Here is a 24,233-nt window from a genome sequence, read left to right on the forward strand (position 1 = left end):
ATTCACAGCTCTGGTCCCAAGGCATCAAGATACTCTCTTCCACCCAATGCAAATCCCTCTGCACATGGCCCATGGTAAGTCCTGAACCCAGAGCCCAGACTCAGGGCCTGTCCTCAGCCACTCAGTCCCCAGGCGGGATGGCTATGTCACAAGTAGGCAGCTCCATCACCCACCATTGGCCAGGGCTGTGGAGGAGGTCTGTCTGAGACACTTCAGGAGAAAACTAAGAATTGGGGGACTTCTTAGAGCCTGAAGGATGAATCACCCTTTGCTAGACTCAAGGACCACCTGTGAGCCTTCTAAGGACAGGGGGCTCACAGATCTGTGCACCCCTGCATCCCAAGGGCCTGGCACCATCCAAGGAAAGCAAGCAGGTTGGCACACCTAGCTACCTGGAGGCACAGTGAGGCAAAGGGACTTGGTGTGAGGCTGGGGAGATGGCCTGGCCGGGGCTCACTGCCAGGTACTGGGGAACCACTGAGGGTGTTTGGTCAGAGGAGGCCAGAATCTGGAGTGTGTTTGAGGAGGAAGCTGGTGCTGGTGGTCTAGAGGGGCTGGCAGATTGCCCCCAGGAGCCCCTGAGAATGCACAGTGAGCACAGGAAAGCAGGCACAGGGGCAGAAGCCTCCGGTAGCCCTCTCTCTGTTCCCCCAAACACCAGGCCAGCTGCTGCCCAACTGCAGGCCGGCCCTTGTCCGACAGCTGACTTCTACCACAAGCTGGCTTTCCCTGGACCAAGAGGGCTGAAGCTGGCTTTATCAGGATAGCCCCAGTGACCCCAAGGCAAGGTTGGACTCTCCCCAGGCAGCCACGGGCATTCCGCTGGGCTCTGTCCCACACAGCACGCCAGCCGGCCAAGGAGACTCTAGAAAACAGAGTTAGGAGAAAAGAGTTTAAAAGAGGTGAGGGGTGAAAGTTGAGGTTTCAGAAAATCCCAATAAAAATTAAAACAAGCCATCCGTCTTTCTCACTGGCATGTTACCCTGACAGTGGCCTTTGTGGATCTTGCCCCAATGTCTTTGGGGAAGGCGACTGAAACCTAATCCAGCAGCCAGCTAGCTGCTGCCAAACCCCGACCCTGCAAGGCTGCCCCGCTTTCTGGGAGGGACCACCCCTGACAAGGCCAGCCTCTCCCGGAAGCCACCCTGACAGAGGAGGACCTTTCAGCAAGGGCAGAGAGCACTTTGGGGTGTATTTTTCCATAACAAATGACCAAACTCCTCCCCCTTTGGCTATTGAAGCATTTCAAAGCAATTGTAAAAATTATATGAACCCCATCGAAGAACTGTTACAACAATGTTTATACCCAGTGTTTGAAACAAAGACAATGATATTATAAATAATTGCAGATGATGAAGCTAGGCAAGAAAAAATAACATCATCAAAAGAATTTTACAAGACGGACCGTTCACAAAGATGGATGGAGTAACACAATACATTAGAAATATCTGCAATTAACATAAACACAGAGCAGTGGACGGGAACCATCTGCCCACCAGCCTACCCTGGGCATGGTCCCATGTCATCCATATGGGGTGGTGCCAGGGGCGTCTCACTGTGGCCAGGTGACAATGTGGCCCCCAGGAAGAGGCTGTCCGGAGGTATGTGCCCTGGCAGCCAACGTAGGCCCGTGGGCTGAGACCTATTTAGAACGGATGCTGAGGACTGAAGAAGTATCTTTGGGGTCACGGCTTCCTCCAGGAACCTTTCCCTGACCCTAGATGGGGTTAAGCCAGGTCAGTTGTCCCCAGGCACCCGCCACTTCTCTGTCACAGCACTTCGATTCTGCATTGTTTCCGTGGGTATCCCGTGAGTGAGTCCACGTTTTCCTGCACCTCTCAGGCCAGTGTGTGTAAGGAGCAAGGAGGTGTGGGGGAACTGGCCTCATGTGGTAGAGGTGCCGAAGTCCTGACCAGTGGGTTCTCCGTCACACATTACAGCTCTGGGGCTCACGTAGCCCAGCCAGCTCTCATGGCTGTCTGAGACGGGTGTCATTGTCCCCAGTGGACAGACGAAAAAGCTGAGGCTCTGAGTGCATGTGCATAGACAGGGACTGCCCAGAGCTCAGCTGGGCTGCATGCTCTGTCCCTGGCATCTTTTTCTCCTTTTAATTAGTACTCGATTTTCTAAAAAAAGATAAAAATTATTTTTAACCATGAAAACTTTTGGCGATACAGAACATAATCGACAACCCTGATGCCAGCAAGATCAAACTGACATGTCATGTGCTTCCAATCTCACCTTTTCTCTCTCTTCTGTCTTTAAGAAATAGAATGTTACTGATAAAGCGAACCCTCCACGCTTCCCGGTGGGTAGCATCCACTCCCCTAAGTCGGGCCTCGTGCCCATGATGTGTTTTTGTGTTCTCCCTACGTAAGATTGCAACCCAGACAGCTTTGATGGTTTATGTGTGTTTTAAGTTCCTACATACTTGGTCTCGCACTGAACCAAGTGATTATGGGACACTTGCTGTTTTTGTTTTAGAACTTGCAATTCTAGCCAGCAGTTCTAGTTGACTCATTTCACTGCTGTGCATTATCCCATAGTCTGCATGCACCCGTTCCCCACTTCTCTGCAGAGCAGTGGCAGCATTTCTCTAGGTGGGCACTGGGAGTGTGGTTGTCTGACCCTAAAGTGAGTGTCTGTGGACAGAATGAGGGCTGGCCAGGTGGCAGTGCCCACTTACACATCTGCCAGCCTCTCCTCTGCCCTCTCTCACCAACCCCTGCCTTGCCCCACTTACCATGTCTTACCAATTGAGAGATGCCATCGCCAGGTTTGCTAGAAGCTTATTCTCAGCCTGGTTTCTTGGAGGGCCAGGATGTTGTAGGAATCCTTCCAGCCTCCCAGGCGGAGTAGAGATGGAGGCCCTTGTTGGCTCTTACCAGAGGTGAAGGGAAACCTGGGCGTTTCATCAGGAATTGGGCTCCTGATTTGCTCTGTCGAGTTTTTGCTAGAGGCCACTTCCCATTCATAATGGAGAGTCTGACAGCTGTAGGTTCAAATGGGCACCCTCCCCACTGTGGTCATTTCACACATCTGGAGCTGGGACCTGGAAGCACCTGGTGGGTGCCTGCTGTGTAGTTCCTCTGCCTGAGCTCGAGTCCTTACTGTTGTTAGGAAGGGGATTGCTGCTTGCTAGAAACTGGCCTGTGGGGCGGGGCCTCTCCCCAGGTGAGGATGATTTGATCTCGGAGGCGAGGGTGAGCTTCTGGCAGGCAAGGCTGAGTGACAGCAGCCTGAGCAATGTCAGCCTTGGCCTTTAGAAACCAGCCTGTGACCAGTGGGGACCTTGGAGAAGCCACCCACATCTCCAGGCTCTGGAGCCTGATGCTTGCTCATTCATGCATTTTCCACCTCCCCGTGGCTCAGGCTGCCTCTGCCCGCCCTGGAGCTCTCCAGGGGAAGCCAGGCAGTCTCACAGCATTTGTGCTTCCGGAAAGATGAGTGCGAAGAGCAAGAAGGCAGGGCTCACAGGGGCCTGGAGGGGACCTGGAGCAGTTTAGGAAGCAGCAGGACAGCGAGTTCAGAGGGGGCCCAGGAGGAAGAAGTCTGTACAAAGGCCCTGTGGCTGGGCCCAGGGGTGGGAGTGAGCGGTGGGATAGGTCCGTGGTGCTCACTCGCACCTGGGCCCGGTATTGGACTTTGTTCACAGTCTTAGGACAGGAGAATCCACCAGAGACAGGCCTGAGCATGCGTCTCTGTGAGACAGTTTCTTCCTCTAAAACAGGGTCCTAACACTCTCCCAGGTTGTTACCAAGAATAAAGCCTTGGCAGTCTGGGCTGCTAGAGGAGAGGAATTCAAGGCCTCAAATCAGAAAGCCACCTTCAAACTCCTAGACCTTGAGGTGACTCTCCCGGGACAGTGGGGTGCCAGCTGGCCCGCTGTGAACACAGACAACAGGAGGACCTGGGGCCTTGTGCCAACCAAGGGGAGACTGCAGCCAAGAGCCAGGCGCATGGCAGAGGAGGAGGAAACATGCCAGAGCTGAGGCCTGCCACATTTGGCTGGCCATGGGGTGCAGATCTCTGAAGACTGTACAAGCTCAGAGAGGCAGTACTGCTCCGCCTCCTCTCCCAGCTGCCCATGCTCACCAAGAGAACAAGGTACCAGGAGGAGCTTATGTAGGCGGCATGTCTCTGCAGGTGTGTCTCCATCTGCATGTGTCCACACTTGTGACTCTGTGTATGCCAGTGAGTGTGAATCTGTGCCATTGAGTGTGTGTTTCTGCATCAGTGAGTGTGAGTATCTGTGCCAGTGACTGCGTGTGTTTGTGTGTTGTTTTTTTTCACAGGAGGGAGGTGAGTGAGAGGCCAGCTTCCTGACAGGGCAGTTGTAAAACATTCATAAAACTTTTATTGGACTTGCCACCCTTCCAGATAAATATTTTTCGATTTTATGGGCTTCTTTTAGGGCTCTGAGCTTAATCATGGCTTTGTAGCTGCCTTTTAAAAAAATTGAATATTGTTTTGGCAAAAGGAGCCCTCTTCCCCTCACCCTCACCAAAGGCATGCTGCACTCTGAGCTCATAAATTCCTGCCACTCTCAACTCTTGCCCTTTCTCCCTCCACATCCTCACAACCATACTAGGATGAACCTGAAAAAAGAAAAGAGGGAGAGAAGAAATGTGCTGGGGGCACATTGGATTCAGCTCCTCGTTGGATGTTGATGGAGGGTCCAGACTGGGGCTCCACCTGCTGCCTCCCTGAGAAGTAGACCCCCTAGGCTGATCAGAATGAGGTTTGCACAGCCCCGCCTTCCCAAACCTTCCCCCCAGCCTTCTGCCTGCCCCCCAGAGGTCCTGAGTGAAGCCCCTCTTTTGCTCCCCCCTCCGATCTTTGCAGACCACTCTTTCTTGTCTGTGAGGCCTCAGACTGGCCTCCCTGACCACCCCATCCAAAACAGCATCCCCGAGCTCTGGACTCGGGACCATCACTGAGTTGCTCTATGGTACTTCCTTCAGAGCACTTATCACTCTCGGAAACTTTCTCCTTGATTTATTTATTGGTTGTAAGTCTGTCCCCCTTGCAAACTTAACCCATGCACTGCTATATCCCCCACACCTGGAACAGGTGCCTTGTAAGTGCTCAGTAGATGTGTGTAAGATATAAGATATCTACTGAGCACTTACATGGAAGCTACCAATAGATGGTTGTGATGAGGTGTAATAATAAAAATGGATCCTATCGTTCCATTAGATTAACTCACTCAGGCCTTAGAAACAGCCTGTAAAGTGCTATGGTCATTTGCAGTTTTTGATGAGGAGACTCAGGCACAGAGTCAGATATCTTATATGAAGCCACACTGCTGACTAGAGTGTAAGCCAGGGTCTGGGTCCTGGCAGTCTGGTGCTCAGCCCAAGCTCTTGGCCATTACACTTGATTCCCCAGGGAGAACAACAGGGAGACAGCGTGTGCCCTTTCAAGCTGCCGCTACCTGGACTGAACCCTGCCCAACAGACGTTAGCCAGCACTTGGCGGGCGCCGCCACTCCTGGCCTTTTGCCAGACCCCAGGCCAGAGGCACTGGAGCTGTAGGGCTGGAGGAAGGGACTCAGGTGCCTTCATGGATGGGCAGGGGACCTGAGAGAGGGAGCCAGTCTCAGATAAAAGAAGCAGTGCATGGCAGTGATAGAAAGTGGCTGATGGCCCCGGGCACAGCACAGGCCGTGCAGGGGCAGCCGCAGCCTGTCCCACCCACTGTGCAGGCAGGTGATGTGAAGATAGGTTTTTCAAGACAAACTAGAAATCCAGAATTGTACGTTTGATGTCCTGAGTTTGAAGGTTAGTGAGTCATTCAAATATTTCAGAAATGCGGCAAGGCTGGTGTCCGCTCCGGGCTGGCGTTTTTCTCTTCTGTCTCTGGTGAGAATGGTAGATCTCAGGAAGGAGGGCCAGGCACCTCTGCCTGTGGGCACAGAGAGAGGCAGCAGCTGCACTTAGGGAAGAGGCCTTCTCGGAAGAGGTGGCACTGAGCTCAGCCTGGCAGGGTGTGGGAGACCGCCTGGGGGAGGGAGTTTCAGGCTGGAGGGCCTCGGCATTGCTCAGGAGAGAGGGCTCTCCCACTGCCCAGAGTGGTTGAGCTCTGGGGGACCCAGGGCACCTTGGCTCCTGATGAGGTCAGGGTTCCCTCTGGGGGATGGCAGGTCTGCGAAGGCTTCTGGCAGGAGCCTAGGGAGCCAGCCTCCAGAAGAACTCATGGGCCGGTTTGTGAGGTGCAGGGTTAGGGTGATTGGGGCTCCAGGCTCTAAGGACAGAAAGAGATAAGAAGACCAGATACAGTGATTGAGTGGTTGCTTAGGACCCAGCCCAGCCCAGGTGACTTTGCTAACTCACATAGGCCTCACAGCAACCCTGTTAAGGGGGCACGGTTGTTGCCCCATCTCCCCTCTGCATGCACAGATACACGCATGCACACGTACACCAGTTGCTGGGGAGAGGGAGAGGGGAGAGGGTACAGACCTGAGTTGGCTCTGTTGTCACTCACCTGCGTGAATGCAACCAAGGCTAGAGAGGAGTTGTGTGGAGCGGAGCTTCCACTCCCCCTTCAGTGGTGTTTCTGAGTCCCTGCTAGACCAAGTGTACCGGGGGTTTTCTTACGCCTCCTCCCACGGTCTGGTGAGGGGCAGTCTGGGAGGGAGGGCAGTGTTGCTACTCAGTTTACAGAGGACATAACTGAGTTAAGAAAGGTGCAGGGCTGGCCCAGGGGTGCCCTCACAGTAGCAGCAACAGCAAAGCAGGGCCCCAGGCCTCCCTGGGGTTTTGTGTGAATGTGGGGAGGAGCAGTACTGAATGTCCTCCTACACTGTGACTTCTCCGAACCCCACAGTGCTCAGAAATCAGAAAAGGGCGCCAGGTGGCAGAGGCACAGCTTCCAGGCTCTCCACCCCAGCCCAGCTCCCTCCTCCTCCGGCATCTCCCTGGGCCACCCCAAGGTGTAGCAGGCAGTCTGGATTCTTCTAAGCTCTCCGACAGCCACCAAGGTCCCCCAGTCAGTGGCTGCTATAGCTCAGACAGCTTTTAGAGTGGGCCTAGCAAAGTAGAATGCCACTAGGGCCAAGCAAGCAGCATAGGTGAGTGGCCCTGCGGAGGACTACAGTGGGGAGCACTGACCACAGTGCTGGGGACCGAGGCCTGTCTGAAGGAGGGGCCCATGCTCTCCTTAGACCACATGTTGCCCTGGGAATGCAGTCTCACATTTTTCAATGTTGGCAACTGATCCACTCTTTTTAAAGAACCTTTAGGGACCTAACCTGACTCACAGACAGCCAGATTATGACGCAGCTATAGAGTTTACAGGGTAGCCTCCCACAAGCTCGGTGAGCCTGCTACAAGTCAGCTCCCATGACAGTAGTGACACTGTTGTTTACCACGTGCTGTGCATGCACTGACTGTTTCACATGCACTGCCTCGTTGACTCTTGAGTCCCTTTCCACCCTCATGCAGGGCCCTAGCTGGGCTCTGAGGCTGACATTGAGCTCAGCATCCCCAACTCTCTGGCCCATGGCCTGAGAGATGTTATCCAACAGGCAGGCTGGTCTGAGAGCCCACTAGGGAGGAAAGAGCAGGACAGTAAGGCCACCATGTCACATGGCCCACCATTCAGACCAGACCAAGGGCTCAGAGCTCTAGCAGCACCACATCACCTGTCCCTTGCCTGCCCCTGCCCTCACAGCTCTCACTGAGGCCCGGTCCCTAGTATGTAACAATGATCTAAGACTGGCTCAGTGGCCACTGTGTTCCAGGAGCTAAGAAGGACCTACTGAAGGCACGACCCTGCCCTTTAGGAGATCTCTTGTTTGAGAGGCGTGTGTGTGTGTGTGTGTGTGTGTGTGTGTGTGTGTGTGTGTGTGCACATGTTGTATATGCTTACATGTGTATGCATGCACATGTTTGTGCTTCCCAGGCAGCATTGGGCTCACCGTCAGTCAGGCACAAGGGCCTGTGCGGTGCTGTCTGAGAGGAGATAGTCCTTTCCCCCAGCTACCTGGAAAAGAACTTGGGTCCTTCCAGATAGTAATGAGGACATGTGATGACTTCTCTACCACTGACTCTGTGACCGTGGGAGAGTCACTTTGTGTCCCTGGGCCTCAGTTTCCCTCTCAATGAGAGAGTAGGCAGTGTGCCCTCCTCATGTGAGTTGAGGAAAAGTACTTTTCCGATCCTTCCTGGGCCAGGCCTTGTGTCAGGCTCCAGGATCTCGTCTCTGCCCTCAGAGAGCTGCAGTCGGTTAGAGAAGTGAGCTCCCTTCAGGTACACCTGTGACGGAGGTCGTGCAGGGTCAGGACCAGTGCCGGAGGGTGACCCTGTAGTTGCCAAGCCTTGGTGCAGCAGAAAGGAGTCCAGCTCTGAAGCCCATCCCCTCACCCTGGGTGCCTCAGTTTCCTTGTATGTAAGTAGACCCCCAGAGAGTGGTTGTGGAATTTGGAGCACTGTTATGTAGGCTCTGAATAGGGCCTGGCATATGGCAAAGGCGTCGCCAATGTTGGCTGGCATTAATGTTGGTGTTTTTGTGATTGTGGGGAACTGCCTGGTGAGCAGTATGGGTCAGGCCTGCTGCATACAAGACAGTCTTTCCACTTTAGACTTCCTCTCTGTTGTTCAGGCCACTTCAGCATCTATCTGGGCAGTGGCCAAGGCCATTGGTTTCCCATCCCACACTCACTGTTAGGACCCAGAGCATAGCGCCCCCCTGGGCTCATCCCTGGGAATTTCTGGAGATGAGGTACCTACCCCACACTGCCAGAGTTGGGGTGGCCCCAGCCATGCCACACCCTTGCTTTTTGCCATCTTCTCCCCCCTCAAAGGCAGCTTAAGTGCCTTGCCCCACCCCCACCCCAACCCACAGCATTGCTCCCAGAAAGAAACAGCAGGTCCCTGGGGTGGCCAGGCCCACAGACAGACTCCCAAGCCTGCAGCAGGCAGAGGGCTTTGGGAAGCCCCGGGTCTAAATTTGAATTACTGCTCCCTGGCCACCTATGCAACCTTGGGCAGTCACCTCGCCTGCTTAGAGACTGACTATAGGATATCCGCTGACTGTCAGCCCACCTCACCTCAGCTCTCCCTCCCTCAGAGCACAGCAGGCTTCTAGCCAGGCCCAGGCCCTACACGCCAGCCTGCCCTCCCAACCAGGGACTTTGTCAAACCTCAGCCCAAGGCTCAGCCAGAAAGAGTCCCCAGGAGCACTCCTGCCCGGGGTCACCTTTTGGAAGCCATCACTCTGAGGCAGCGCAGCTCCATCCCTGGGTTGCAGGGCCCCTGCCCCTGCCCAGCACCTGCCACTCATGGAGCACCTGGCCCCTCCCCCTGAACAGGCAGGTACCCACACGGCTGTTCTTGCTGTGCAGACAGGGAGCATGAGCGAAGAGGAAAGGACGAGGGTCCAGGTCCCCTGTATGCTGAGGAGAAGGCCTCCAGAGCTGGCTGGGCTCAGCATGTGGGACAGTGGGCCAATGAGCTCCCGTCTCCTCCCCAGCCCAGCCTCCTCTCATGTCCTGCTCCCCAGGCCTCCTGTAAACTGACAGGGCCTGCCTCTGCTACCTGGCTGTGGGAGGGCGATGAGGAGCCAGGCTAGCAGATGGGTGAGCTCTGACCCCTGGAGAAGAAGGTTGCCCTTGGGAAAGAGCCGGCTCTCAGGACCCAGCCCCTGGCAGACGAGATAGAGTACAGGTGGCTGAGGCTGCCAGCAGTGCCCTTTCCTGGAACTGCAGCCACCCCTGCAGCCTGGCTCCTGGGGACACGGGGTCTGCATGTGGAGCAGAGTGTGTAGAGCAGTGATGGCAACCTTTTGAGCTTGGTGTGTCAAACTTCGCCAAAAAACTGAGCATAACTCGGGTAGTGTGTCACTTTGAGGAAAAAACTAACTCCAAGACTCTAGTTGCAAATGTTTCATCCTCAGGAGCAGCAAATGTTTCATCCTCGGCATGCGGCCACGTGTCATCAGAAATGGCTACGCGTGTCAGTGCTGACACACGTGTCATAGGTTCGCCATCACTGGTGTAGAGTCTTGGTCCTCACGAAGGAGGGAGGCCAGGAAAGTATCAGAGGGGCAGAACCAAGATGCTAAGTCTATTGCTGAGAACTAAAGCAAAAGTAGGGTTTGCCAGGTAGATAGCATCATGGGGAACCCCAGGCTGAAGGAGCACCTGTATAGAGCCAGGGTAGAGGTGAGTGGTGGGGCCTGTGCAGGGCTGAGTAGTTGGACTCTGTGTAGGGCTGAGTGGTGTTCCTGTGCAGGGATGAGTGGTGTCCCAGTGCAGGGCTGAGTGGTGAGCTCTGTGCAGGGATGAGTGGTGTCCCAGTGCAGGGCTGAGTGGTGAGCTCTGTGCAGGGCTGAGTGGTGAGCTCTGTGCAGGGCTGAGTGGTGAGCTCTGTGCAGGGATGAGTGGTGTCCCAGTGCAGGGCTGAGTGGTGAGCTCTGTGCAGGGCTGAGTGGTGAGCTCTGTGCAGGGATGAGTGGTGCTGGTGAGGAAGGTTGGGTCTGCAGGAGGCATTTGGTAAGGGGCTGCTTAGTGGAATTCGGACACCCACTGAGGAACGGCTAGAGATTTCTAAGCTGTGAGGGGTGATTAGGTTTTGTTCTAGAGCAGTGGTCGGCAAACTCATTAGTCAACAGAGCCAAATCTCAACAGTACAACAATTGAAATTTCTTTTGAGAGCCAAATGTTTTAAACTTAAACTTCTTCTAATGCCACTTCTTCAAAATAGACTCGCCCAGGCCGTGGTATTTTGTGGAAGAGTCACACTCAAGGGGCCAAAGAGCCGCATGTGGCTCGCGAGCTGCAGTTTGCCGACCACGGGTCTAGAGGAATTTCTTTGACAACAGACCCAAGGGCAGATGAGAAGAGGGAGCTAGTGGGAGAGAAGCCTGGTGGGTCAGTACCCGTGGTTTTGGTGACAAGAACCTGCACCTGCAGGGCCTGCTGGGGTGCCGAGAAAAGGGACCCTCATGGCAAGCCACCAGAGGCGCCAGGGGGGCTCCCCTCTCACAGCTGTGAAGCTTCGGGTGAGGGTTTGAACCCTTCCTGGGCTTCCAGACTGCACACCAGGAATGGCTTCAGTGACCTGCCTTCAAGGGGGCTTGGCTTCAGTGACCTGCCTTCAAGTGAGTGTCATGCCTGCCCTGGGCCCCTGCCAAGAGGGATAGACAAGAGCCAGTGTTGGATGGTGTTGGGTAGTTCAGAACCACTACCAGCCCCACACCAACTGTGGCTGTCTCCCACCATCCACCCTCTCCCGTCGTGTGAAGCAAATTTTCCTTTGCTTCAGCTGCTCCTCTAATAACTGAGCCTCTGTCTGGTTCTCTAGATCAAGTCATTTTCTATAGCAAAATGGTTCTGTTTTTGCCTTAAAACAAAATCATTCTTCCACATAATGCACTGGTTTTCCCTCCCCATGCCCCCCCAATCTCCAAAGCCTTGACTACATTTTAATTTTAATTTACGCGGTGTGGGAAAGATTTCTGCAAAGCATCCTTTTTTGTTTTAGAAGAATTCATCATTGCTGCTAAGAAGCTTAATATAAATTAAAGGAGGAATTAAGCAACATTAAGACATCAAAATGGAGGTGCAGATGCTCACTGCCTCACCTCCCCCCAAGCAGAGGGGCTGCGTGGAGCCTGTTGAGTGTGCGCTAGAGCTAGAGCTTCAGAGCACGTGCTTCCATAAAGGGCCTGTTCTGTATCCCGCCTTCCCCTAATTCCCTTTGCTGCAGGGTCAGCGGAGTGCACGTCTGATAGAAACGTAATCACCTGATCTTTTTAAAGCAAATAGCATCTTTGTTTATATACGGGGTCCATAGCAAAAAGAGAAAGAAGGAAAACCAGGCAGCCCTCCACTCCAGCCAGATGCCTAAAGGCTTCAGCTCCCAAAGGTAAATTCAGAAAACCGGACCTGACCAGGAGACGGCAGAGGGTTCCAAAGTCCCCAGGAGCTCTGGGATTCAGCAGAAGTGAGCCCACTTTCTCTGCCCAAGGGGCACTCACACTGGCCCCTGCCGCCCACCCAGCTCTCCCTAACCACTTGGCAATCCCAGCGCTGCACGGCCATCTCCACCCCTGCTGGCTCTGTCAGGGCTAAGCTTTTACAGGGCCAACACTGCCCTGGCCGGCTGGCAGGCAGAGGGAGCTGGGTTCAAACCTCAGTTCGCCACTGACTACTATGGGCCGTGGCAAGTCCTTGCACTTCGATGCGCCTCAGCTGGTCACCTGCAGGATGGGGCGGCAGCAGCAGCCCTGTGCTTATCAGACATGACCGGGTCCTGCCCTGGCCCATTTCTGCCCCCTGGGTCCCCTCCCAGCCAGGCCCACCTCCGGCCTCACCCCCAGCAGCACATCCTGCACAGATTGCCACGTTAACCACATGGGAGGGGTCTTGTCAGGCCCTGTGTTGCCAAACTTCCTGTGATCCCCTGTGACCTATTCGGGTGGCGTCATAACCAAGGGCATGTGGGCAGAGACCCTCTCTTTAGGTGTCGTGTGATACTGGCGCTCACCCGTTGGGGGCTGCAGCTTGTTTCAGGGACCTCAGCTATAGTGCTCGGGACCACCTCACTGAGGGAGGTCCCCTCCTTTGGGCAGCCCCACCTGCTCACAGGTCAAGCATCCAGTCCAGACTCAAGGCCTGGCTGAATTCAAGGTCTTCTGTCCACCCCAGCCAGGCCACTCCATATGTCACCCTGCCCAGCTGCCAGGCATGTCCCTCTGAGCCCCACAGCCCATCTCGTCATCACCACAGCAAGGGCCCTGCCCCTTGCCCTGTCTCTCTCTCTGCCCTGTCATTTCAGCTCTCTCCAAAGCTGCTTTTTCCAGGAGGGGGAAGTGCTGGAGTGGCTAGAGTTAGCTACAACCCCATCAGGCCACCAAGGGGGCCAGTGACCCCTAGCTGCTTGCAAGGGTTCAGTTCCCACTGGGAAGATACAAGCCACCCACCAGCATGGAGGCCCCTTTTCCCAACATGAAAGCGACACCAGCAATTGGAGGCAATTTGCCGGCCTTTGATGGCCATGTCAGGGCGGCACCCTCAGCCAGGGCTTGGGAAACAGTTGTGCTTCCCACATTCTTCCCTGATTACCCCCAGCCTGAGCCAAGACCCAGCAGCCTCCAGCCCATTGTGCCTTTGTGTGGAGCTGGCACTCAGTGAGAAAGGCCAGCCGGGCCCTGGGAGAGTGTCCCCAAGAAAAGCCACGGGCAGCACCGTCACCCCAGGGTCACATCAGCCCGCCCCCACTGCCTTCTTGGTTTGGGCTCATCCAGAGTAGAGCAGGACCCTGGCTGCAAGAACCCCGGTTTGGGAAGAAAGAGCAGAGGATGTGTGCTGAGGCCCCGTGGAATAATGGCCACAGTGTGAACTTTATACACGTAGTACACTTCCCCTCGTGCCCACCCTGCAAAGTGGGGCGCCAGCCTCCAGACCACATGGGGTGGGGCGGGGGGGGGGGCTGCTCTCTGAGCCTGGGCTTCTCCCTGGGCCACGGCTTGCAGACTGGTATCCCTAGTTCTGGAGGCACGGGCTGTGTGGGAGCACTTCTCTTCCCTCCATGCCCTGCTCTCCTGAATGAAACTGTGCTCATCCCCTTCGTTTTCATCCCGCAGACCTGCCCTGAGCCCTGTGCCCTCCATGGAGATAGTGGCTGAGCAGGAGCTGGCCATGCAGGAAAGGCAAGAAGGGTGTTCCAGATAAAGGGAGTGTGTGTTAGGAGGCCCTGCTTAATTTCTTTTGCTTGGAGCTAGAAGCGTGGTTGGAGATAGGGGTGAGGAGTGAGCAGGGGTGAGGCAGAGGGGGAGGCACATGGTAGATGGTGCAGGGCCCCGGCTACCAAATAAGAGGACTCTGCTGCTGGTGGTGGAGCCACGCCCAGATGGTGATTAGAGCAGCCCGCCCGCCCCCCCGTGCCCCCCAGGTGGGGGAGAGATCAGAGAGGCAAAGGTGGGGAACAGAGGTTGGGCCTGCAGGAGGTAGTGGAGGGCGAATTCCTGAGCCTGTGCCTCTCAGTTGCTGATCTTGATGCAGCAACAATGTCAGAAACACAGACTTCTAAGGCCAGGAAGTGGCCGGGAGCATCACCTGCCCCCGGGGTTCTGCTCGGGCCCCATCTTTCACTGAGCAGAGCCAGAGAGCTGCAGGGACCATACCATGGCCTGGAGATGGCAGTGGGCTTCCTGGCCCACGCAGCTCTGAGAGCCTTCACCACCTGCCCTCCCTCCCATCCCTACGGGGAACTTCTCCCCATCCTTGCTTCCTCCCCAAGTGCCCATGGACTCAGCTGCAGACTGTACTGGGTGGGCACTGCCTCCTCTGGGCTCGGACATGTGTGCGGGAGGACACGCCAGGAGCCCTGTAGTAGATGGCCCTGTGAGGACCCAGGGTCATGATAGAAACCTTGGGAAATAGAGAAAAGTAGAAAGAAAAAGAAAGGGTTGCTTGTAACTGCACTACTGACCCCAGATGGCCTTGTAGTCTCTTCTTTCTGCATCCAGAGCTGCAGGAGAACTCTTGCAACATTTTTTATTCCTACATTTTTTTAAATTAACCTTATAGCATTAGTCTTTGTATAACTTTAAACTCTTCTCAGGTACCACTTTTCATCTCCCAGAACATCTTGCCACAGCAGATGCATGCTGGTCCTGTCCTGACTGCCCTCCTCTTAGTCTCCCTGGTGGGCACACTCTCCCTGGTGGGCACACAGACCTGGGTCAGGTGCCGCGCTGAGTCAGCCCATCTCTGTCTCTCCAGAGCCGAGGGACCGTGAGCCAGTTACTGTTCTTCTGGGCCTGTTTCTTCCTCACAGCGTTGTGAAGATAAAGTGCCTCAGTGTGTGGTGACACAAATCTCAGGTTGCTTGATAGACCTGGACTCCTAGAAGTGGGTTGCTGGGTCCTTGCTGTGACCATCTGGGGAGCGTAGCAGATAGTTCATGCCCAGTGGGGCCTCATGCAGTACTGATTCATTCAGCAGTATTCTTGGAGCACCTACTACAGTTCTAGGCACTGGGCTTATAGCGTGAAGGGAAAGACAAAAATCCCTGCCAGGTAGGATTTATATTTTAGTAGAGGCAGATGACCAACATCAAATGAGGAAATAATAGCATATGTTTGAAGGTGGTAATAGCTGTGGGAAATAGAGCGGGAGGGTGGTTAGGGCAGCAGGGAGGTGACAGTGACTGTGATGGGGAAGGCCTCACCAGGAGGTAACATGTGCTCGGTGATTCCAAGAAGGTGAACCTGAGAGCCATTGGAGCTCTTGAGGAGGAGTCTTCAAATGTGCAAGCCCAGGTTGGGAGTGTGCCTGGTGTGTTGGAGCATGGGGGGCGAGGGGGGGCAGTTTAAGATGCAGTATGGGCCAAGTCACATGGGAAGAGGGGGGTGCGGAAGCCAGAGGCCAGGAGCCATCCCAGGAGGGGCCACACACTGCTGCTCAGCCCACATGACCTCCCAGAGGGAGGTCCCTGAGAGAAGATGGCAGCTCCATGAGAACGGGACAGCCCTGCTTGCCTCTGTGTCCCAGGCCTACAGGAAACACTTAGGAACCACTGGGCAGACGGGCAGTCGGCACTCAGCCACCACCCTCACCACTCTGACCCCCAAGTTGGCCAGAACCCTCTCTGTTTTGGGCTCCTGCAGAGCGGGGCACATGAGGCGCCTTGTGGATGTGGTTTGCTGTGGGCCACACGCCTTCATCCACCCTCGAGCGTCACACTCATTCCCACCGAGCCCTTGGCACTCAGACCCTTGCCCAAGATCTCCGTGTGGCTGGCCCCAGGACATCTAGCCCCAGTTCCAGCATTCTTCCTCAGAGACGTCTGCCTCGGCACATGGGACCTGGCTGCCCTCTGCTCCCAGGGACACAGTGGTTTTGTTTCCTTGATTGTCTGGTGGCTCTCTGGACTGTCTTGCTGGCTTGATTACTATCTGCCCCTTCTCAGATTAATGAACTTCGTGGGGTTGGGGCCCTGGTCTGCATGTTCACCACCACTGTTTCCCAGTCCTGGAGCGTCCGTAAGTGCTTTCAAGTGAAAGGTGGGGGGCAGGGTGGGCGAAGCTGAGCATGGCTCAGGACTGAGTGCCCATGAGTTCCAGCACTCAACACTCTGGCCTGCCCTTTACTTCCTTCCATTTGCCATTGGTTAAGGGAAAAAAGGCCACTGTGAACAAAGCAGTTCCCAGTGACATTTGCCATGAATGCAAACAGCCCAGTAGCCCCAGCGGACAGGTCTGTATGGGTCAGGCTTCCTGGGCATTGTGTCCAGGCCACCCTGGAATGGAGCAGTGCTAACAGGCCTTGCCATCTTAGAAGAGCAATTAAATGGCCACGTCTTTCCCGGTGCCAGATAGATTTTCTGGCTCTGCCTTCTTTGGGCAGGGGAGGTATGCACTGTATGTAACGAGAGCCATCTCAGGCAAGGTGGGCCGCCAATTGGGCCACGCCTGTCTCCCAGCCAGACGCAGACACCGGGGAGCCCCCTTCCTCTTCAGCCATCAGACCTCCTGGCACCAGAGGGAGACAGGCCGCCCATGTCATTTGTCAGCGTCTGGTGCCGGCCACCTTCTCTGTTTGCAGAAGGAAGGCCTGATACCTGCAGGCCTGGCATTTGCTCATAGGGGCTGGCCCGGGGCCATTCCCAGAGGTGCGCAGATCAGCCGGGCGTGGAGCCTGTGATTAGATACCTTGCCGCCTGGCAGGAGGGAACCTTGCCTCCGTACAGGCCCCCAAGGCCTGTCGCGTCCTGGAGCCCCATTAACATCAGCTGTGTGCCTGGCCTTCCTGGGTGAGGCAGCTTCGCGATGGCGGCAGTCTCCTGTGAAGAGGAAGGCCGGGTCCCTCCTGCAGTGGGTAGGGCTGTTCCTTACCCACTCTGTAGGTATCCCTTGAACCAGTCTCCTGGGAACCTTTTAAATGTCAGAGCTGCAGGGCTGGGAGAAGATGTTCTCACAGAACCATTTTCAGGAGTCTGCTTAAGGTGGACTCCTCCTGGAGTGATGGGCTAGCGGGCAGTGGCCTGCGTTTGCCATTGGATGCTGGTCCAGGGATCAAATCCTGGCTCTTCTCGGCTCACAGTGGGGTCTTGAATACGTCACTGCCCTCCTGAGGTTCCACTTTCCCATCTGCAAATTGAAAGGGTTGTGACAGCATGGAGTGCCTGGTTTAAGCAAGAGCTAGCCTGCCTGCCCGCCCCTGCCACCAGCCCTCCCTCCTTGGTCGAGACGCAGGCCTGGTCCTCTCAGCACTGAAGCTTGATGCCTGAGTTCCACGGCTGGCTTCTCTTCTGAGCTAACCCAGCAAGACCAAGCCAGCAGACAGAGCAGGGTGTGCAGGGAGGGGAGCCCTCAGCCTTGTGCTTATCTCCAACTTTGCCAGCTCTGGGCACCCAGCCTCTAAAACCACCTGTTGATGCAGCCCCTGTGAGCAAATCAGAAGTGGGTGTCCTCTCTGGGGGACGCAGAAGCCTATCAGGATCCCTCATTTGGAAAGCAGGTTGTAGGCTTGCGCCCACCAGATTATGAAGGCTTCATACCCAGCTCCCCCAGCAGAAGTCCCAGGCACTGCCACCTGCGGGGCCTCCCTGCCCCATGCCCATCTCGCGGTGCCCCCTCAGCTCAGCCTTGCCACAGCCCTGCCAGCTTGCTCCCACCAGGACCCCCTAGTGCGGTTGTGGTGCTCACAGAGGATGAGTGGTTGTTCCAGGGCACTCCACTGATGCCGAGCCACGATGGGGCCTGGCCCCTGTGCTCAGGGCCAGGCAGGTGGTCTTGTCCGGGCCGGCAGCCCACAAGGAGGCTACATGCTACTGCCACCAAGCTGATGCCTCATAAAGACAAGCCCCTGAGCCCTATCCAGCGTTTCTCAATGGTTAGAGCGTTGGCCTGCGCACTGGAGGGGCATGGGTTTGATTCCCGGTCAAGGGCAGGGACTTGGGTGGTAGGTTTAATTCCTGTCCCCGGTTGAAGCATGTGTGGGAGGCAATCAATTTATGTGTCTCTCTCACATCTATGTTTCTCTCTCTCTGTCTCTCACTCTCTCTCCCTTTCCCCTCCCTTCCACTCTCTCTTTAAAAAAAGATCAATGGGAAAAATGAGCAAGGATTTTTTAAAAAGACAAACACCCGAGAAAGAGTACGCAGCCTGGTGTTTCAGGATTATTGCGGCAGGAAGGGAAGGATGTTTAAGGCAGAGGGAACAGTCTGTGCAGAGGCCCAAGTGGGACCGGAGCCCAGGAGCAGCCCTGTGTCCTCGCGGCTGTAGGGAAAGCACCAGGGTAGTGGTGGTGGGCTGGAGGAGTCGGGTGGGCATCCGTCGGGTGTCAGCAGGAAACAGCTGTCTGCACAGTAGCCTGGCCGGAGGGAGCGGAGGTCTGTGCCGAGGCGTGGGCAGGGAAAGGAGCTGGTAAGACGTGGAAAGCAAGGAAGCCGCAGGGCACGGAGACAGCATCTTCCAACAGAAGTTCTGGCCAAAAGTGGGGGGTCCACACCCAGCTGTTCTCTCCTCCACCCTCCGATATGCTAGGGCACCATGCGCTAAACCAGAGGGCACAGGGGCCCACGATGTCCTAGGAGAAGCCAGCCTCCCAGGCCGCGGGAGGGCGAGAGTGGAGAGCGCCTATGCCAGTGGGCCTCGGTGTCAGGCTGTGGGCCTCAGCATGAGTGTGTTGGAAAGTAACAGAACCCTTCAGTGCAGAGAAAGGACATGGCCACTGGGCATGGAGTTGATCCCCACGGAGGCCGGAGTGCAGGGTGGGTGGATGGGCAAGAGACCCGGAGACCAAGGAGGTAGCCCTGCTGAGCTCCAAGCTGGATGGACCTGTGGCATGGACCAGCACAGGGGAGGGGCTGGCAAAGAGGACCGCAGGCCTCAGGGGTCCGTTAGCTGGGGCGGGAAGCAGAGGGACCTTGGGGTCCTGGCTCAGCCTAAGGGAGTACGAGCGTGGGCCAGTCCAGGTGCCCATCGGTGGCAAGTGGGCCAGCTGAGGAGTGGCAGATGGCAGACTTTCCCTCTGTGCCTTGCAGGTGGCCTCGGCCCGGAGTCCAAGAAGATCCTGACACCCTCACTCAAGAAGCGGAGTCGGGCCAGCAAAGGGGAGACGGCCAAGCAGGAGGAGGGTGCGGAGCGGCAGGAGCCTGCGCAGCATGTGTCACTCAGCCTGTCTTTCAAGCGTTATGTCTTCGACACCCACAAGCATATGGTCCAGTCTCCCTGAGCGACCCTGGGCCAACTTGCCTGGGCCCAGGCTGGACCACAGTGCCAAATGCACAACCAGACGTGCCTCGACCTCCTGCAGTCTCCCCACAGCTCCAGGCAGCAGGCCCCAGGCCCGGCCTTCAGCAGGCGGCAGTGCCCCCACCCTGCACCCTTCTGCTAGAGGACAGCACCCAGGAGGAAGGGGACTCAGCTGGAGAGGGACCCAGACATCAGCCAGCTGCAAATAAATGTCTCATGGTGGCCTCTCACGGCTCATCTCTATGTGTTTTTATCTGAGGGTTCCCCCACCACCCAGGAATTTCAGGGAACCACCAGGGCTCCTGGGGAGGGACCCAGCTCAGAGTCCAGTGGGCTGAGAAATCCACAGGATGCAGGGCCCCTAGACAAGACTGGGGGGCCCCAGAATCTCCTGGGCCTTCAGGGGGCATGGGAATTCCCTGGGCAGCCAAGTCCAGGAAGGACATTCAAGGGATGTCAGGGAGCATGGGGCACCGGGCCAGGGCATTGGCTGGAGGGGTTGCTCATTCATCCCCACTCCAGGAGTCCCCACACTCTCCCCAGAGTGTGGAGTGAGGGCTGGTAACAGCCCTGCACAGAAGCATGCTGCTGGCCAGGGTGTGAGCGTTGCCCTGCTCCTGTCCCTGCACCCACAGGCCACCCCACCTGGAGGCCAAGCTGCTGACACTCAGCAAAGGGTGCATGGCGACCTGGCTGAGGGGAATCAAAGCTTTTAGAGACATCCGTAGGATGAACAGATGTTCCAGCGTTCCTTTATTTGGCCTCCAGACAAGACGCGGAGGCCACCCTTTTATCCTGGTAATCAGTGCATTATGCTTTCATTTGCAAAAATGACATTAACTATACGAACAGGGACAGGTTTCGATCAAATGGCTTGGCGGTAGTAAGCCCTGGAGCTCTGGCAGAGAGGAAGGGGGTGGTGCTGCAGAACGCGCTGTCCTGTGCGCAGTGGCGGCAGGCAGCCCTCATCACATGCCAGCGGCAGGACAGGGCCCCTCGAGTGGGTGCAGGTGAAGGTGGCAGGCCTGCGCCCCTCACTGGCCCTCTAAGGGACCCCGACCTCAGTCAGGGGGCAGCAACAGTGGAGGCGGGGTGGGTAGAGGGTGTCCAGGTCCGGCCCCCTCTTCCCTCTGCGCTGGGAATGAACCCAAGGAGTTTGGGGGAGCGAAGCAGTGCCCTGACCACAGCTCCTGCTGCTGTGGAGCGCCCCAGGGATTTGACCTCCAGCTCCTGGGAGCTTGCTGCTGCCACCTAAGGGGACGCCTCCAATAACATCAGGGGTCCTGGTGTGTGGCCCTCTTCCCCTCCCCCACTGCGGGCCAGGCTCTGGTCCTCCGTGTGTAACCCCCACACCACAGACCAGGTCCTGGGCTGGCCCTCCCCATGGCCACGCAGCCCTTCGGAGTGAACGCAGATGGTCGGAGCTGGGGTCCCTCGGGACTTCCCTCTTAGATGAGGAAACCTCTATCCACCATCATTCTCAGCGTGGGAGGGGCTCAGGCCAGAGCCTCTAGGTGCCCCGCCCCAGTCAAGCCAAGTCCTCCCTGACCAAGGGTGTGAGGCCCAGCCCTCCATCCAGGCTCCCTCTAGGGACCCCTGCAAGTTAGGACAGAGTAGCTTGAGCTCAGCTAAAGGTCCCTGTCCTGCACAGGTTATATGACCTTGGCCACATCACTGTCCCTCTTTCTAAGTGAGGGGTCATGTGACCCAGTGGAGCCACCCCTCCCAGTGGGCATGGAGGGGTGCTTAGCAAGCAGGAGCTAGTTCTGGGACAGATCTAGTTCTGGGGGTGGGGATATGAGCAGACACAGGGTGGCTTCGAGCCACTGCTTGGGTTAGCCCTGGCCCCTCTGCTTACTAGCCCTGTGACCTTGGGCCAGCCCCAAACCTCTGTGCCTGTGTGTCCCCATGTACAAAGAATAAAAGCAGCTGTTCTGCTCAGTGGTTAGAGAGTTGGCACGAGGACCAAAGGGTCTCGGGGTCCATTCCTGGTCAAGGACACATACCTTATATCTTGATTGCAGGTTCCCAGCCAGGAAGGGGCATGTGTGGGAGGCAGCCAATCGATGTGTCTCTTTCACATCGATATTTCTCTCTCCCTCTCTCCCTCCTCACTTCCTTCCACTCTAGAAATCAATGGAAAAAATATCCTCAGGTGAAGATTTAAAAAGCAGCTGTTCAGTGTGGTTGTTTAGTCACCTGGGCACAGTGCTGGCCGTCATGTTACCCACAGCCCTGGGAGTGGGGCCAGCAGACACAGCCTTCTAACTGAGAGCTGAGGGGCTTGCAGACCCCTTAGGAGTGGTGCAGGCAGCCCCAGACCCAGCACTGCCATTTTTCCAGGATCTCTGTGCAGGTCCCATACTCACCCACACCTTTCTCCCCACCTCACACCTCCCCTGAAGACAGCACTCCTCCAAGCCCAGAGAGGGAGGGAGCTCAGGGGGAGGAAACAAGGTACGAGGGGAAGAGACAGCAGCCCGTGGCTGTGCCGCAGGGAGAGGCCGCCCAGCGTGTGCAGATGGGCCTCTATCAGGCCTGGGATCCACTGAAACCTGAGCGCCAGTGAGCCAGGTGGGGCCAGCCTTTGATGGGAAGCGCAGAGGGGCTGTGGGCAGGACTGGGGCCCGCCCCAGCCTTCTGAGCACTGTGTCCCCCTTCCCCTGGCTATGCTGTGCTAAGCCCACCACAGCCACCGCCATACACATGAACTCGCTGAATGTGCTTATAGGGGTGCCTGGGAGGTGTCACTCCATTTTACAGGTGGGGGTTGCGGGGGGGGAGGGGGACTGGACTCCGCTGGCCCAGCCATTGCCTCGGGTGGAACTGGGATTTGAATCTCAGTTCTGGATGACCCTAGAGTTCCCCCTGACTGTAGTGCCTTGAGTGTGCCCTTAGAACAAGGTGCCCTCTGGAGCCCTGCTTTGGACCCAGGTGTCCATTGCTGCCCCATGCCCTGCTCTCCCACTGCCTGCCATCCAGAATGAAGTCATGGGCAGGCATCCTGCCACAGGCAGGGGCAGGAGGGGCAGCCGTGATTGGCAGGCCCCGGACCAGCCAGGCTAATGCACCAGCAATGCGATAAGGCTTATCTGGAAATGTCCCTGGAATCGAGACTCTGATGGAAACAGGCTCTGGGTTAATATCGTTTTGATAAATAAAGTCTTGTAAAAGGGAAGTCCTAGGGGCCAGGCAGGAGCAGGGCAGCCTCTGTTTTCTTCGCAGTTCATGTGTGTGTGAGGGAGGAGGGTTGGGGGGTGTCCGTGTGGGGGTAAGGGGGGTGTCCCCGTGTCTGGGTGTCTGTCCATGTCTGTTGTGTGTGTGGACCTTGTGTCTGGGTGCGTGTGCGTTTGTGTGTACCAGTGAGGGTTTGTCAGGCTGTGTGTCTGTGTATCTGTGAGGGAGGAGGGTGAAAGGGGAATGTTGGGTCCGGTGTGTATGGGGAGGTGACCCAGTGTCCAGGGCCAGTTTGTTATTTGGGCTGCAGGGGCTTGCAGGGAGGTGGGGCCTCTTCCTCAGGTCTTGGTAAGATAGGAGGGGGCCCCTCACCCCTTCCACAGACCCAGAGCCCCCCTGTGGTCCTGGACCCTCTCGGTGCCAGCTCCCCCCTGGGTTGGTCCAGCCTTCTCTGCCTGGGCGGCCGCCACCTGGGATTCAGCTTTTCAGGTTCCCTTCCAGAGCCCAAGGCCACCGCTGATGGCCTGCAGGAGAGATGCAGCCATGGCTCCCCAGTCTCCCCAGCCCCTGCTGGGCCTGCAGGAGCCTCCACGCAGGTGGCTCTGATTAAAAAGAGCAGTTGCCACCTGGCTGATAATGGAGCCCAGCTAGCCACTGATTAGCCCAGTTCAGCCAGCGCTGGGGGCAGCCCAGCAGGTGGGGGCACACTGTGTGCTCCCTCGGGGTGGCTGATCCCAGCTCCGGGCTTGCAGGGCTCTGCCGTGGGCGCCTGTGCTTCTACTGAGCGCCAGTGGTAAAGGCAGCTGTGGCAGCAGGCTGGACAGGCGGAGGCCTCGAAGCTGTTACAGTCCTGAGGGCACAGGTGGGGAGACTGTCAGTCAGGGTTTCAAGAGACCCTCTGGCCCCCAACTTCCGCTAGCTCTAGACACTCAACACTGACTCCCCACCAGAGGGCAGAGACGGGGTTTGGAGGCGACCACCAGGATCAGTTGATTGGCTGCACGAGCCTGGGGGAGGGCGCCATTCAGGCGAAGGCCCTGGAGGAGGGAGGGGACGTCTGGGAAGGTTTGGGGTTCAGCACAGGAGTGGAACGTGGGAGTCGGGATGGACTGGGGAAGAGGCCCAAAGTGGATTACTCCACAGTTAGCGGTGCCTCCTGTGCCGGGGCCTAGGGTCACAGCCAGTGCTCGCTGATGTGGCTGGGCAGGAGCAGCCTGGACGCCATCCCCCCACAGTCCCGCGAAGTGGCCCGCAGCCCCGTGCCCAGGCTTGTCCTCGGGACAGTGCTGCTGTCAGGCAGGATGGGCTCAACCCCACCCCACGCTGCCCGGGCCAGCAGGTCAGAGCTCGTGCCTGGAGTCTCCCATGTGCCCCACCACAAGGTGTTGCTCAATCCCCGCACGCCCTCCAGGTTATCACTGGGTCTGGTGAGGAGGCAGCACAGCTCAGAGAAACGGCCACTTCCTGCGGCCATCGCTGTGGCTCCAGATAAAGGCCGACCAGAAGCCCAGGCCAACCTGAGAAGGCTGGGATAAGGGGCCAGTTCCAGCCACCTGTCTCACCCCTTGAGGGACATCCCACTGACTCAGCCCTCAGCCGCTAGGCTTCCCACAGATCACCACCTCACCTCTGGGCAGGGCAGGTCCGGCTGCTAACTGCCACCTCACTCCCATGGGCCAGAGCCTCTGCTCTCCTCACTGAGGACCCCTGTTGAGGGGGTGACCCGTGAGGGTGCCTGTGTCCCCTCTGTCACAGCCATGCTCACTGGGCTGACCAAGGGGCCATCTGGGCCTTTGGTGAGGCCTGTGCACTCTACCTTCCAACCCACCCTCCTTCCATTCCTCCTT

At 56.8% G+C, this 24,233-nt stretch overlaps 1 protein-coding gene across 3 annotated transcripts in view; it reads left to right on the forward strand.

Annotated features, from left to right (window-relative positions):
* EEFSEC (eukaryotic elongation factor, selenocysteine-tRNA specific) overlaps positions 1 to 19,417 on the forward strand; it is a 234,316-nt gene extending 214,899 nt beyond the window's left edge. For 2 of the 3 annotated variants that reach the window (XM_079783858.1, XM_079783859.1), the window contains one exon: positions 18,999 to 19,417. In XM_079783858.1, the coding sequence (XP_079639984.1) occupies positions 18,999 to 19,189 (191 nt within the window). In that variant the 3' untranslated portion in view covers positions 19,190 to 19,417. The remainder of the gene's footprint in view (positions 1 to 18,998) is intronic. The other variant, XM_079783860.1, reaches the window with a different exon arrangement.
* The last annotated feature ends 4,816 nt before the right edge of the window (positions 19,418 to 24,233 follow it).

This window comes from Cnephaeus nilssonii (assembly GCF_951640355.1).
Source record: "Cnephaeus nilssonii genome assembly, chromosome: 11".
Classification (NCBI taxonomy): Eukaryota; Metazoa; Chordata; class Mammalia; order Chiroptera; family Vespertilionidae; genus Cnephaeus; species Cnephaeus nilssonii.